Consider the following 15489-nt stretch of genomic DNA (forward strand, 5'->3'; position numbering starts at 1 on the left):
ACGGGATGTTGCTCCGCCGTGGCTGGCCAATGAGGCTTCCCTTGCAGGCAAAGCAGAATAGCGACGGAACCGTCGAAGGAAACGTCATCCCGGGGCTCGTCCAATCAATCGATACGATTATCGCGATGAAGCGCCTCCCAGCGACCGAGCCAATGCCCGGACCAAAGGGGGGGGGCGGAGCTGGTGGTGTTTTCTGTTCCGCTTAGGGCCAATGAGAGAAACGGGAAAGCGGAAGCAGTGCCGGCCGCCCAATCGCGGCCGCGCTTGGGCGGGGAGCGGGTTGGCCTGCGGTCGCATGGGGCGGGCTTGGCCGCGTCGAGTCTGTCAGGCTGAGGTGGGGTAAACAGAGGCGGCGGCGGCGGCGGCGTTGCGGGGAAGCGAGAGGACGAGCCGGCTAAGCCGGCAAAATGGCGGCCGCCGCGCAGGTGTGCGAGAACATCCAGATGCTGCTGGAGGCGGCCGAGTTCCTGGAGCGCCGCGAGCGAGGTAGGCCGCCCCCCCCTCCCCGCGAACAAAGCGGCTCCGTCAGGAGGCCCTTCCCGCGGCCCTCCCCGCCCCCGCCCGGGCCCCAGTGGGGAGAGGGGCGCGTTGAGCCGGGGCGGCAGGCGAGGAGGGCCGGAGACAAAGGCGGCGGCGGCGGGGGGGGCGGCCTTGTTCAGGGCCCCGCCGTGTTTCCTCCGCAGAAGCCGAGCACGGCTACGCTTCCCTGCTGCCCTTCAGCGCCAAGGAGAGGGAGGCCTTCAAGCGGAGGAGCCGGCCCAAGAAAGGCGGCGGCGGCGGCGGCAGCAGGTAAGGCGGCGGGGGGGGGGGTGCGGGGTGCTCCGTCCCCCGGGCCGGGAATCTGCTGCGCCTCCCGCGGTCCCCGGGGCGGAGGGAGGAGGGCCGGCCCAGAGAGGCCCAACTGGCGGGGCGGGGATCGGCCGTAGTGGCCGCCCTCTCAGCCCCGCTCCAGGCTCGGCCCGGTGCTGACTACGTGGACAAGTCCCGGCCGCTTTCCCCCCTCCTCCCCGGGCCTGGCCCAGCCTTAAACGGGCCTGGAAGCCGGAGGTCGCCCGGTCGTGGCCGGGCCCTTCACGCGCTTGGTCCCCCGGGCTCTCTACCCTCCTCGGAGCCCCCGAGATCCGAGGCCTCTTTCGCTTTCGCTCCAGTCAGGCCGGGATGGGATTCTTCCTGGGGCTTCCGGAGACCCCCTTTCAGGAAAGCCCTTCACGAGTCACCGGCCTCCGTTGGGAACAAAACATCCATTATTACAGGCGTCATTTCATATTTGGCTTCTTGGAAGTCTCCTCTTTTTCAAAGTCCTGGCACCCTCCTTTCCAGTGAATCCTGAAAGCAGGTTAAGGAGGGAATCTGTACTTCATTGAGGCACTGAAAATGGGGAGATTTTCCAGAAAAAGGGGAAAAAAAGCTTGCAATTGTGGTCCATCTTTGGTGTTTTCTATCCTGTGCTCAGTCCTACTTGGGTCAATTCTCACAACACATTAAATTGAGGCTAATAAAACCCAATTGTCCTCAACAAATAGAGGATATCAGAGCCTCACAGTGATCCACTGCTTAGGACAAAGGACAGAGTTTGCGCCAGATACTAAACTCCAAACCATTCGACCAATTTTTGGCCCAATTTAGTGTCATGTAAACCAATGTTGCCAATGTCTAATTTACTGCTACTGTCAGTAACCTTATTTGCCTTCAGAGTTATTCCTACTTTTCTGTTCATCTGCTAAGCAGGAAGGAAGCAACTGAGAAATTACGATCTTGCTAGAAAAGAGTTTAACTTCCTCCCACTTCAGTCATTCCTGAAATGGTTTTTTCCTTATTACTAGAATCCATGAACAAATGATCAGATTAAATCGGTTTTTGTGGTGCCATCCATGAGACAAGGCTTCTAATGAAAAGATTGGGAATTCCTAAGAGCTGAGACTGAAGTGCATAGTCCTGGAGTCCTTTGATAAAACTAACCATTTAGACTTTAGAAAAAACTTATGGGCTTTGTTAATAGTACAAGAGCCTTAACCAATTACAAAATTAGTAACTTCATACAAGGTAAAATACTATTGTACAAAACTAGAAACAGTCTTGGTGTTTGTCAGGTGTTTTGAATATGTTGGGAGAAGTCAAAATTCCTACCAGCACAGCCAATGACCAGGCATTATGGAGAACAGGTTGCTTCTCTTCCTCAGGGACCTTAGGAAATTCAGGGAGTTGTTCAGCTGGCCTTAAGAAAATGTTTTTCTACATAATTACTCAGTCACCATTCAGCAGCAGCAGCACAGATAAAATCTTGAGAGGCATTTAGTGCAGTGAGGTAATTTCTGCAGTATGTTCCAGTTATATGTTAGTAGCATATCTTTATTAATAATAGTAATTAGCAAAAGTAATTTAAGGAAAAATGGTTTAAATGTTCATGAGATGGATTTTCAATTAATATTGGGAGGCTATAGATTCGTTCAGTCCTATGACAATCTAAGATAGAAGAGTCTGCACTTAATTTGTCATTTGAAATATTGTAAATTTAGATACTACAAGCCTTGCTAAGTTTATCCTATTTGTAAATGGGGGCGGGGGGGGGTAGTATAGCTGGAATAACCAATGTGATCCTTCACAGTTATAAAATTTTGTAGGAGCAATAAGACCACAATTTCTTAAAAAATTGGATTAGCACCAGTGTGATTCTCGCTCTCGGTAGATAATTGGGTCTTTCTCCCTCAGCCCACCTACCTTATCCAGTGATTCTTTTCGGGGAAATAAGGGAGAGAAAAGTGCCATCACGAACTCCTTATGTCAAGATATACGTAAATATTAGCAGTGGCAATTTGGTAGAAATTACTGTGTATAGTTCGTTTTTATCAATGCATGTTTATTCCATAGTTGCTAATTAATTGATCCTCTTTTTTCTCTTTAAGATCCACACATAATGAAATGGAGAAGAATAGGTAAGCATTCAGAAACAGTTTATATTTAAATTGTAAAAGCATCCTTAAATTATAGCATACTTTGTTGAAGCAAATTACAACAGTGCAAATCTAGTTTTTCTGGCTGATCTCCATTAAGTAGAATTGACAAATGTTTATTTCTGGGGTCTTAATCCTTTGCAATATTGATTGTTACTTCTTTTTAAAGGGGCCATTTATGCTGCATGTTCTGTCACTGGAAACAGAAACAGTGGAACCAAATTCTTTCCATTTTTACTGTTCTGACAGTATTAAGAGAAGAGAAGGAGCTAGTAGCAATTATTTCTAGCCTTGATCTATTCTATGCTGAAGTGACATGTCAGAATTTCAGTATGCGCTTCCAGCTGACCTGCTGCATCCCTCACCATAGGAAAGAGTTTGTGGTTTGACTATTCTTGCTACTCAAAGAAACTGACACTTGTTTATATATTAAACAGTCTGGAGTGTGGCTCTTCAGGAAGAGAGCCAAGTTGACTGTTGCAAACTAGCCTTTAGCATTTCTATATAAAATTGTTCCTCTGTGTTGGTTGACCCAAATGGAATCTAAAGTTAAATTTAAGACTCTCAGTCTATGACATTAGTTTCTCATCTGAATGTGTTTGTTAAAGATTACTTGCATATTTTTCTTGGATTGCTAGATAAGAATATAAGCTTTAGGGCAGCTGGGTAGTGGATATTTATTTAGCACTTAACCACAAATGCAAACTCATACACTTCTACCAAAATTCTTTGAATCCAGGATGTAATGTTCGTCATGCGTATATTGACTGGAATGTGCTTTTCCTGGATCTTTTTTTCAAACTATTGAACACTTAGAAATAAGTTGGTATAAAAACCAATTTTGCAGATGATAATGAAAATAAAACAGGAAATCCTGAGCAATTTGGACTGGTGGAGGATAAAGCTTAAGAGCCGCCGCCCTGCCCTTCGTTGCTACTCATGAGGCCCTGTGACATTATTGGCGGCGTCTCTTTCAGTGCCTCTGCCCGGAGAATCAGATGCGGGATGCGGCGTGTGGGCTTCCTGGCTGGGCTGATTACTGGGGAAACAGAATATTAGGTGGATTCAGTTTTCATCCGGCTTGCGTTTCTTTTTCTTTAGAAAGTTTCATTTAAAATCCTTTTTGAATTCATTTTGTTTTTAATACAAAAACGAAATAATAGTGAGAGGACATGTTTGAATTTATGGCACAACCCTTAAGGCTATAGCTAAACCAACTATTAATATTAGCCTGAGCTGTATCTTCAACTTTTAATTATAGGTTTATTTCATGATTGGCAGCCCACTTTCCATTATTCTAACAAATATTTCATGGATGGGTCCAATTTTATGTTTGAAGGATCGGTTTTAGGGATTTTGTTAATAAAATTTTCTAATTTAAAAATAAAGCTACTTCTGCTTGCTCAGTTAAACATGTAATAAAGTACAAATTATAAAGCACTTTTTATAGAAATGATCTTCATTAAGGATTAGTAAACTTATCTGAACATTTATTAATTGCATTAAGTAAAACCCATTGTTTAAATAGTAAAATCAGGACCCAGTAAAATAACTTCTGAACTTCACTTCAAAGTCATGCAGCCGGCTCTCAAATTCAGTTCCTCATTTTCTCCCTTAGAATCAGTAGGAATTGAAATAACCCGTGCGTTTCTCTAACACATTTACAGATGAATATGGGTCCTTCTTTTGTCAGGAGTGTTTTCAGGATGGGATAGGATAGGATAGGATAGAATAGAATAGAATAGAATAGAATAGAATAGAATAGAATAGAATAGAATAGAATTCTTTTATTGGCCAAGTGTGATTGGACACACAAGGAATTTGTCTTTGGTGCAAATGCTCTCAGTATACATAAAAGAAAAGATACATTCGTCAAGAGTCATAAAGTACAACACTTAATGATAGTCATAGGGTACAATAAGCAATCAAATCATACTAGGAAAGAGTCCATATAAGGATACAAGCGACAAGGTTACAGTCCTACAGTCACAAGTGGGAGGGGATGGGTGATAAGGAGTGATGACAAGATTAACTAATAGTAGTGCAGACTTTGTAATAGTTGAACGGTGTTGTGGGAATTATTTGTTTAGCAGAGTGATGGCTTTCGGGGGGAAACTGTCCTTGTGTCTGGTTGTTCTGGTGTGCAGGGCTCTATAGCGTTGTTTTGAGGGAAGGAGTTGAAACAGTTTCTGTCCGGGATGTGAGGGGTCTGCAGATATTTTCACAGCCCTCTTTTTGGCTCATGCAGGATACAGGTCCTTGATGGAAGGGAGGCTGGTAGTAATTGTTTTTTCTGCAGTCCTAATTCTCCTCTGAAGTCTGTGTCCTGTTGGGTTGCAGAACCAAACCAGACAGTTATAGAGGTGCAGATGACAGACTCGATAATTCCTCTGTAGAACTGGATCAGCAGCTCCTTGGGCAGTTTGAGCTTTCTGAGTTGGCGCAGAAAGAACATTCTTCAATTAACAAAATTCAATGTGGATGTTCTTGAAACCTGATGCCTGCATGAGATGCTCTGTGTGTTTCTTATGATTTTTAAAAGAAAGGATGCCTGCAGGATTGGTGTCACATGAACAGCATGGAGGCAGTATCCATGCCTGCCCTTGTTAGAGGTTCTGGAGGTGTGACATCTGCCTCTCTTTAGGATGCTTCTTAAAACTTACTTCAGATTGCTTTCCAATGTGAATAAGCCACTTGGCTAATTTAATCATAGATTATGGAGTTCCAAAGTATTCTCCGAATTACAAGAAAGTTTTATAAACATTACAGTGTAATCCAGAATTCGAAACAATGGCAGGCTATTATTTTAGGTTTGAAAACTTGTACTGCTGTTAGTATTTAAGTAAAATAACTTGACATGAAAGAATTTACACTTCCCTCTTGTCTTTTAATATTTAGTATTTAACATTGGTGCATCTTGATGTTGTTCCACCAGTGTCACTTGATAGTGAGATGGACAGCATATAAATTTTATAAATAAATACCTAGGTGGAATTCTGAAGTGGCTTAGGCCATTATAACAGCTTGGCTAAACTACTAGTTAACTTGCCTAGAAGAACAGAGGCAAAGTTGATTTGAATAGTAGCCTTCAAAAATGAGACGGTAAAGGAACATCCTCAGTGGAGTAAGACAAGAGCCCCCGTCCGCCCTGTGTGCAGCTTGTTCCTTCCTTTGTCAATTTTTAACCAATTTTACTGTTGCTATTTATTGTTTTCTTTCATATTGTTGCTTTTATTGATTGTAAGCCACTTAGAGTCATCTGCAGGGAAGATGGGCGGCATGTAAGTTTAATAAATTTCTAGAACGCATGCTTAAACATTGAACCACTTTTAACTTCAACCTTTCAAGTGTTAAAAGTGATTCAGTGTTTAAGCATTGTCATATTTAATCTTAATTAGAGAACACAGATTCAGAAGCAGAGCTTGTATTAGCAATAGCCTAGCACTTGCGTACCGCTTCACGGTGCTCCACAGCCCTCTCTAAGCAGTTTACAGAGTCAGCCTTATGCCCCCCCAGCCGTCTGGATCCTCATTTTACCGAATTCAGTGTTGCTGAATAAACTGTTTATCAGTGACCAATATTTCATTGACAGGCGTGCCCATCTGCGATTGTGTCTGGAGAAGCTTAAAGGGATGGTGCCTCTCGGGCCAGAGTCCAGTAGACATACTACACTGAGTTTACTTACAAAAGCTAAATTGCACATAAAGGTGAGTTAAAGCTATCACGCTTCTAATGGAGAGAAAAAAATAAAAATGTTTTGTTTGACATTTCAGTCAGCATTAGTATCTTATTGGATGAACTCAGTCAGACTTTAAGCCCCGGAACACCTTTTTAAGTAGATCATGACAGGCTGAGGCAAAAGATTCCAGCTCACAGGGTCCTTCAAAAGGTGTGAAAAGAACCGTAGCTGAGATGGCAAGAGAGGAAGAGACGGTGGCTAAAAGCAGCTTAGCTGCCCTCGAATAGCTCCACCCTCTGAGGAGAGCTTGCGTGTGGCTTGCGTGTCCGGGGACCCACCCTTGCCTCTTTCCTCCCACAGAAACTTGAAGATTATGACAGGAAAGCAATACACCAAATAGATCAGTTGCAGCGAGAACAGCGGCATCTGAAAAGGCAGCTGGAGAAACTGGGCATTGAACGCATACGGATGGACAGCCTGGGGTCCACCGTGTCCTCCGAACGGTCAGATTCAGACAGAGGTGAGGAGGAAGCGCTGACGGGTGCTCGTGTGCGCACTTCCAAGTTCCAGCATGAATTGCTGGGCCAAAAAGCTCTACTGAGTTTGCTGGCTTGCTTACATTTCGCGTTCCCAAACCAGCCCCCTCCTCCCTCCCTCCCTCCCTCCCACCCCAGAGGCCCCCTGGGCTGGCTGACGTGGCTTTCTGTTGTAGAAGAAATTGATGTGGACGTGGAGAGCACCGACTATCTCACCGGGGACCTCGACTGGAGCAGCAGCAGCAGCAGCAGCCCCCCGAGCGATTCTGACGAGAGGGGCAGCTTGCAGAGCGTCTGCAGTGACGAGGGTTATTCGAGCGCTGGCATTCAGAGAATAAAGGCACAGAACCATCTTAAGGGCTGCCTCAGCCTCTAAGGAGCCAGTCGCCTCCCCTCCCTTGCCCTGCCCACGGCTCTTCCCTTCGTGGATTTCGCTAGGTAGTATGTGGGGCTGCTCCACAGTTCTCTTGCACGTAAACTTCTTGTACCATCAACATCACCAAAATCTGCTTTGCCTAAGTCTGAAAACAGCGCATAGTGTTGTGGGTTACACGTTCCTCCCTGGCGCGCACTTCTGATGGCGTCCACTAGCTTCTCTTTTCTAGCCGTAAATCCATCTCTGTGAGACTGAACATTCCAGCCAGAATTCTTAGCAGCCCCCGGAATATGGCTGTGGTAACAGCCACATACGTGTTTTGGGCCTGTGCTGCAATTCATACTCTGGGTGAAGGTGGGGAGGGGGCAAGGGTGATTGTATATGAAGCCAGACTAGTCGTCAGGCACGGCCACTGTAAAAGGAACCCTACTTTTTTTGACATCCATTGTATCCCAGCGGCAGGCAGAAGTTAGAAAAATGATACGACAGGCTTGGAAGAAGAACATGTGCTGGTTAGGGAATTGTGCAGTGAATCTTTCCAGTCACTGTTAAAAAATCATTCTGAAATGTCCCAAGTCATTATAGTAATAAAGTAGCCAACCCTGAGGTTGGGAATAGGATGGAGAAAGGTGTCCAAAGAGACTCAGTTTGGCAGAAGAAGGGCCGGCCGAGTGGAATTGTGCTGGGGAGGGTTTCCTCTCTCAGCTGCCAGGATCTCAATGTTTTCACGTCAGGTGACCAAATGCAACACTTGGGCAGTCTTGATGCGATGCCGTCTTTGCATTGATAGCTGCGTGTTCCTTTCGTTGCTAGCAGCTCTCCGGGCTCTGCTGAGTCTTTTTGTCTCTGGGACAATTTTTTCTACCTCAGAGAGATGAACAAAGCTGATCTCAACCCCTTTAGCACAAATGAATTGTGATGCCTCGTTTGTATACTTGGTACTAGTCCGACCTGTTTCCTTAAGAATTCAGCAATAACTCTGAGCGACCAAGTTAGCTGCGCTAGCTTTCCCTGAATGGCTGAGGAGATTTCCTCCGAGGAATTCCATGGCTGCCCTCTTGGCATTCTAGCACTTCTTTTACCCCGTGACGTTCTCTGGGAGGCCGCCCAATGGTGCCGTGTGTGGTTTTGGTTTGGATGTGGGATGTTGGGCTGCTTCTCCTCTGCCCCCTTTTTGCTCTGTCTCTGCACGCCTGGACATCTGCAGCGCTTTTCATTTAAGCTGAGTAGAGCACATGCAAATGTACATAATGTGGTCTATAAATAGTATTTATTCATTTTTATATCAACCTGATGTACTATTCTTATGATTTTGTGCTTTTATAGATGATTAGGAAACTTTGTATGTCCAGGTCTAATGAAACTTCCTCTCCTCCTTTTTGCTTTGAGCGGCGGCCCAGTTTCTGGGCTTCCAGTGACTTTTCACAAGGATTCTTTGTATGCAGCTAGTTCTCCCCCAGCACTTACAGGCCGGCTCTAGTCCAGCCAACTTCCTGTCACTTCACTCTCAAAGGGCTATGTGGCAAGTGGCGCGCTTTACTATGTATTCCATGTTTGCTTGTATCCACTACCAGATTCTCAAGCAAATAATATGGAAGTGGATTTTATTTGAAGAAAGCTGGTTTTTGAGATGGGAAGTGGGGCTAGCGGATGGCTAAAGAGCTCCATATCTCGGTGTCTTGGAGCTGCCTCGAAACAAGAGCTGGAATCCTCAGTGGTCAGCTGACCCGCACTGACCACTTCCTTGCTGGAGACTTTCCTCCTGCGTCAGTTTAGCAGCTGGCTGGCATCTAGGAGTCCCTGCGGAAAACCCTCCAGGGAGACTGAGCCTGCAGCTTGCACCCCCTTGATTTGGACAGGTTCCTTGCCAGAGGCCTTTGAGTTTGTTAATGAGCTGCATAAAATTGCCTCTCACATTCAACTCCATGTTGTCATCTTAGAGTTCAAAGTAGCCTTTGATTTGGAAGGTATTTGAGCATGTTTTTCTTTAGAAGTAACCAAACTTACTTTTTTCTTCTTTTTAATTATTGTTGTGCCTTCCGTGAGTTACTGGGCACAGTTTACTTCAGACCTCTCCTGGCCAGGAGGGCTCCCCCTCTGAATAAATGGAAGTGGTGGATATGTCCATAGTGCATTTGAGAAAGTAGACTTTGGAGGGTGCAACTTCTTTAGTAAAGTACTTTGGAGTTTCGTTTTGTTGTCCTTATTGCGAACCAGTAATTGAGCTTTGCACTTTCTGGATGTGGTCCTTTCAAAATGTGGTTGGTACAGAAAATAATTACAACTCCATAAAGGATGATGCACTAATTTCAGAAGCTCGATTAAAGCTATATCTCTGATGTTTCAAAAACATCTAAATGAATAGATGAGTTTATCCGAGAGGCTTTGAGGGCCCCTCCCAGCGTCTTGGGGAGGGCTGCCCTTGGATCCATCCCTGAGACAGTTGCCCCACCGCCTGCAGGCTCCGTCCCGCCTGAACCCTGCCCAAGCGCTCCGGAGGGTTGTGTAGCCCTGGGCCATGTTTCTCAGCAACGGTGTAGGTGTAGCCGTTGCCTTGTGGAGGGAGAGGAGCCGGAGCTTCCTACGCTGGCTGGCTGGCCGGGCTGCCCTGGAACGATTGTGCAGGCAGCAGGGACTGGGCTCTGCCCTGTTAAGGTGGAGGCTGGGCCGTCAAAGGCGACATTCCGGTGTGGCCACAGCCTTTCCGCCCTATTCACTGATCCACCAGCATTCATTATTGTGTGATAAGCTGCAGAAAATTAATTTTGTAGATCATTCATGGGGAGCTGCGTTTCTCTATCTGTGTTTACAGCTGGACGTTTGTGTGGGTGTGCGTGGGTGTGCTTAAAATACCACACTAAACACTGCGGCACTGAGCAACTTTTTTGCAGACAGCAAACCCAGGGGATACTTGGTTGGAAATGGAAGTTGAGAATTTGTGCTCTTATTCATCCAAAATAAACATGGCTGTCAGGGTGACAATCTGAAATATCCCAAAAGTATTGTCTTTACCTGGTGAATCTTTTCCTGAGTGTTGAACACCCAGAAATTTTATTACTGTGTATTTTTCTAACAAAGCAGAGCTTTCAAGGTGCTGATAGACACATCTTGTGAACTGTTTTTCCAGGGTTTGTGTGAATACCTGTTTTTGATTCAAATTCAAAGCACTTATTTGAAATGTGTAATTAGGTGCCACAAACAAGGTTGCAGAGCTCTGGGCATTAGCAGGGTGTGCACTGCCAACTGCCATTTTAGCACTTTGTTCCCGCCACGGGCCCTTCTCTCTTTCCAGGGACCCAGGTCTCTCCTGCTTCTCTTTAGAACGCCATTTCTGCCGTGACGTTTACAAACACAGCCCGGAGGGGAGAGCCCTGTTGTGTCCCCTGGTGGGAGGGATGAAGTGGGGGAGGGGGTTCTTTTTTTTAAGTGCTCACTGCCTAATTCAATTTTGGCATCTGATGTACAGCAATACAATGGGACTCACGGAGTCCCTTTGCCCCCCTTGGTCACAAATTCAGGTTTTGACACTTAACTGTATTGGGACGAATACTGCTTTTACATACCTGGTTATGCATTTGCTCCCCAATTAAAAATAGTAAGTTGCATCCTTGGATTCCCCCCCCCTCCCTTCCTGTTAACACAAGTGGCATTTTTCCTTTTATGATTACCTGAACTTCATTGTACAGCTATGAATCAATGATGCTTTTGTTTTAAATAATAGTTATCCCAAATTATTGAGCAGAAGAAATTTCTTTTAATGCTACAAAATGTATGTATCAAGATTATTTTAGCAAACCTCTTTATGATTTAACTGCGAAGGACACTTAAGCAGTCTCTTTCTCTCTGGCTGCCATCTGCTCTTCCCTCCTGACATGCCCCAAAGTTGACTTGCTTGAGGCATCTCTGGCTTTAGTTTTGCGCTGTTCTTCTCTGTTCGCCTGTGTCGTCGCATAGGCGCTCTGAACAACAACACACTGGCAGTTCTGAACTTCTGATTTGGTTCTGGAGTCTTCCAAATTCTAACACAGCCTAAGAGGGGGCAGCAAAGGGGGAGGGAGGGTGGGGGCGAGGATTCAGTTTCCAAATGTAAATACCACATCATTACAAATCCGGTGTCAAGACCATATAATGGTGCTTTTTATCACAGTTAGCACATGCCTTTTTAGAAATTACATGTTTTAGACAACCTTGCTGTGTATATGTATACTTCTGTATTGTTCAACTGTTAGAAAATAAATTATTTCATTATTAACATTGTTCTAGCATTGATGTTTTGCTTGGAAAATGGTTTTACTCATTTATTTTGAAATTATTCCAGTTATTAAACTCTTTCAGAGTCATATTTACAATTTGTCTGGAGCAAGTCGCAGGCCCCAGACCTGATCCATATAGAGCAGCACTGTTGGATAGGGGAGCCCACTCCTCCCAGTTCCTGCAGGACTCCCCACCCCCAGTATGTGGGGCGGCCTTGCCAGAGGGAGGGGTCCGGGAGTTGAGCCCACTCCTGCAGAAGCGATCAGACAAGAAGGGCCTGTGCTGCTGCGGGTGACTGGGAGCAGCCCCATCCGCCCTCCCCGGGAGGGGCCCACTTCCTCTCGGGAGGTTCTGGAGTAGTAACTCTGAGAGGCGGGATCTAGTTCTTCTATCTAGTGGATCACCACTTAAGTATGAGCCCACCGTGCCAAGCTGCAGCTGCCAAGAAAGCCAGTGCTACCCTAGGCTGCATCCACCGAAGGGTCACAAGTAGCGACGGTGCCACTTTCTATTGCCCCCGGGAGACCTCGCTTGGAAGACGGGGTCCACTTCTGGTCAGCATGATGCAACAAAGATCCTGAGCGCCTAGAAAGGCAGAGAAGGTGATCAAGGGCACAGAGGCTAAACCGACAAGGAACAGTTGAGAGAACTGGGGCATGAAGAATGAAGAGGAATGAAGAGGAAGACTAGGGACTGGATGAGGTCAATCTTCTTCCACCACTTCAGAGGTTTTTGCAGTGGGGGGGGGGGAGGCAACTACCCTCCAAAGCAGCAAAGGGCAGGACAAGAAGTAATGAGTGAAACGTTACTAAAGAGAGAGATGACTAATAAGGAGAGATTTTCTGAAAGCAGGAACGATCATTTGGAACAGCTTGCCTCTGGAAGTTGTGGGTGCTGCAACACTGTTTTCAAAAAGAGATTAAACAAATATTTGTCTGGAATGGCATAGGGTCTAAGACCTCCAAGATCCTTCCCAATGCTATTATTCAGCATACTTTGGTCAATTTAAGTCATACTTTATGACGACTCTCTAAGCTTAGCTAGTTTTCTGTAAATGGGCGTGTTGTACCATCCTGGTCTATTTGATTCTCATTCAGCACTGTGTTGGTGAGTGTTAATTTCATTATCAAGACTGTGAAAAAACTCAGCCAACGTGTCTCCAAGGTTTCTTTCAGCTTCTTCCCCACTGGGCCATGATCCAAGATGCCCCGAAGGGCCCAAAGGAGAACGGGCGCTTTCACGAGCGCCATAGTCATACAGTCAATGAGTTTTCGGTCCAGTTTCTGTTGTCTCCGTTTGAACGTGCATATTCACTGGAAAATCCCCAGAAGATCCTTGGTCGGATCCCTTGAGGGGGGTGAACAACGGGTAGTCTCCAGCCGGAGCTGTTCTGACTAGGATGATGAGGCATCGGAGAGAAGAATCCCTACCTGCAGACCATCCTCGCCTGCCTTGTCCTTCCGCTGCAACTGCTGAATCGATCCCTTGGGGAGGCCTCGTGGGCCGCATGAAATCCCCACCCCAAGCAGGGCTACTGGAGGCGACGGTGGTCCTGAGAAAGCTTCATGCCAAATCCAACCCCGCCTTCCTTCTGCCAGGTAGGGGAGCCGGCATAGCCGGAGCGCCCAGTCCAACAAAAGGGCTCCGGGTGCCGCTGCTTGAGGCCCGGGGAAACGTTTTTCTACAGTTCTATAATGCCATTAAAATATCCTTGCCTTTGCACAATATGCTAAGCCACGAAAAACGAAAGTTAAAATCAACCCTGGTCTGCCTACTGCCCATGATCTTGATTGATACCTAACCGGATGCTGGACACATTTTAAAAGCTCTTGTACCTGAGGAAAACGCCCTCCCTCTGTCCAGCTCCCTGACCGGGGCCTCCCCCACCCCAGTTGCCTTTCCCCAGCCGGACCCTCAGAGCAGAATCCTCACCAAAACAGGCCCGGTTTTCATGAGAGCACTGAACGTGGGGATGGAGCGCTGCAGACAAAAACCCTCACTTTATAGTGAGACTGACAGGAACCGGTTCCTAGGTTGATAGTCGGAGTCTATTTTGGTATCCTTCCCCACAAATGTTTTGTTTCAAATCTTCACCTGTTTATTTTCCTGCTCTATTTTTGGATGGTGAGCCCCTTGGGGAAGAAAGTGGACAAACCTGTTCTTAGGTGTCAATACACCTGGGTGGCACTAGATAAATATAATTTGGCCCTACCTACTGGAAATCTGAGGTGCTTGCAGAGGAATGAAAAATTAATGTGGGATGCTTGCTTGGTTTGGCTCCCTGTGTTACCTGTGAGTAGAATGATCCGGTCCCACCGGCTGACGGCCCCCAGTGCTGCCCAGCCCTCCCAGGCCTCCTGCTCAGTGGGCAGGGAAGCGAGGCACACCCAAGGAACGTTGGTCAGAGTCCAAGGGGCGACCCAGAGCCAGCAGGAGCCAGCTTGCTGTGGGGAGGAAATGCAGCCTGGCCTGCCCAGCCGGTCAGTCGGAGGAGCTGGAGCATCTCCCCCTCCTCCCCTGCCTCTCCGCTTCTCCGTTTCCTTCCTTGTTTTCTTGCACGTGGGGAGTCTCTCTGGGCGACCCTCTCAAAAGAGGAGGACCCCAAGCTAAGATGGAGGCGGAAGGGGCTGGGGCACTCCAAGGGGGAGAGGGGGGGTCTGCCCCAGGGGAGCCCCTGATGATGCCGGATGGGAACCCAGGAGCAGTGGCTGGTTTAGCCTCCCCCCCACCCAGCCGAGTTCTGCTCTAAATGTGACCCTCCTTCAAGGCTCTCCCGGAAAGCCTGCAGTTCTCATTTACAAAGTAAATCTTAATGGGAATAGATGACATTTATATGATGTCCAACTTCTGGCAACTTTGAGCCGTGGTCATCCAGGGATCCCTTGAGAAGCCAGAGGCTGCCTGCCTTCATCCTGGGCCCAAAGGGCGGCCAGACTGATTGGAGGCTGCTGGCCCAGGCCAGAGTGCTCGGCAGGCAGAGTCCGGGGAGAGGGGCCGTCAGGGCTGAATTCCCCCCTCCCCCGTTTCTGGCTGCTGAGCAGAGGTTCCGGCTGGGCCAGGGAGCGGGCGGAGCTCTGATAGGCAGCGATGGGTGGAGGGGGACCTTCCTGTCCTGAACACAGGGAGACGCAGCAGCGCTCGGCTTTACTGCTCTCCCTCCACCTGTGCCACCCGCAGCTCCTTCCAACGGCTGCAGCCTGGGCCGGCCTCCCCTTCTGTTCCAGAGGCAGCTGTGAGACCTGGTTCCTTGCCCAGAATCTTGCATGTTGGCAAGCCGGCCATTTTTCCATTGCAGAAGCTGAGGCAAAACCTCCCAGATACAAAGAGCCTGTTTGTGCAGGGAGTTTTTGGTTTCCCTTAGAGTTTCCCCTTTGAGCAATGCTCTTCTCCCTGAGCCAGAGACACGTGCAAAAAGAAGCAGGCCACTGCAAGCCACGGGCTTCGCTTTGTAGCCACCGCTCAGTGGGGGGAGACTGGGGCCCTCCTGCACGGCACTGTGGAGATTTCTCTGGAGACAGCAAGGAGCAGCCAGCAGAAGCAGCTGCAGGTGGCCCATTCCCGAAACTCGGCCTGGCAGAATGCCAGGGACCAGGGCCTTCCCATGGCTTCCCCAAAGGGCTCAATTGAAGAGGCAACCTGGTGGAGGAAGCATCGGCAAGGAAAAAAACGGCGGGCCCCCCAGCTATCCCGAAG

General features: G+C 47.5%; 1 protein-coding gene across 2 annotated transcripts; it reads left to right on the forward strand.

The window, feature by feature from the left end:
• Nucleotides 1-244: 244 nt before the first annotated feature.
• Nucleotides 245-11794, forward strand: MXD1 (MAX dimerization protein 1). Of its 2 annotated transcripts, none has more exons than XM_026684710.2 (6): nt 245-486; nt 684-789; nt 2904-2933; nt 6544-6658; nt 6991-7150; nt 7346-11794. In XM_026684710.2, the coding sequence occupies exons 1-6, from the start codon at nt 408-410 to the stop codon at nt 7540-7542; spliced, it is 687 nt and encodes a 228-aa protein (XP_026540495.1). In that variant the 5' UTR covers nt 245-407; the 3' UTR covers nt 7543-11794. The 2 variants fall into 2 exon arrangements, with proteins under 2 accessions (XP_026540495.1, XP_026540494.1); XM_026684709.2 differs by having other exon boundaries at nt 283-486; nt 7343-11794.
• Nucleotides 11795-15489: the final 3695 nt, after the last annotated feature.

Source organism: Notechis scutatus, chromosome 7 (genome assembly GCF_049901735.1).
Source record: "Notechis scutatus isolate UNSWTSFEM ecotype Mainland chromosome 7, rNotScu1.2, whole genome shotgun sequence".
NCBI classification, from domain to species: domain Eukaryota; kingdom Metazoa; phylum Chordata; class Lepidosauria; order Squamata; family Elapidae; genus Notechis; species Notechis scutatus.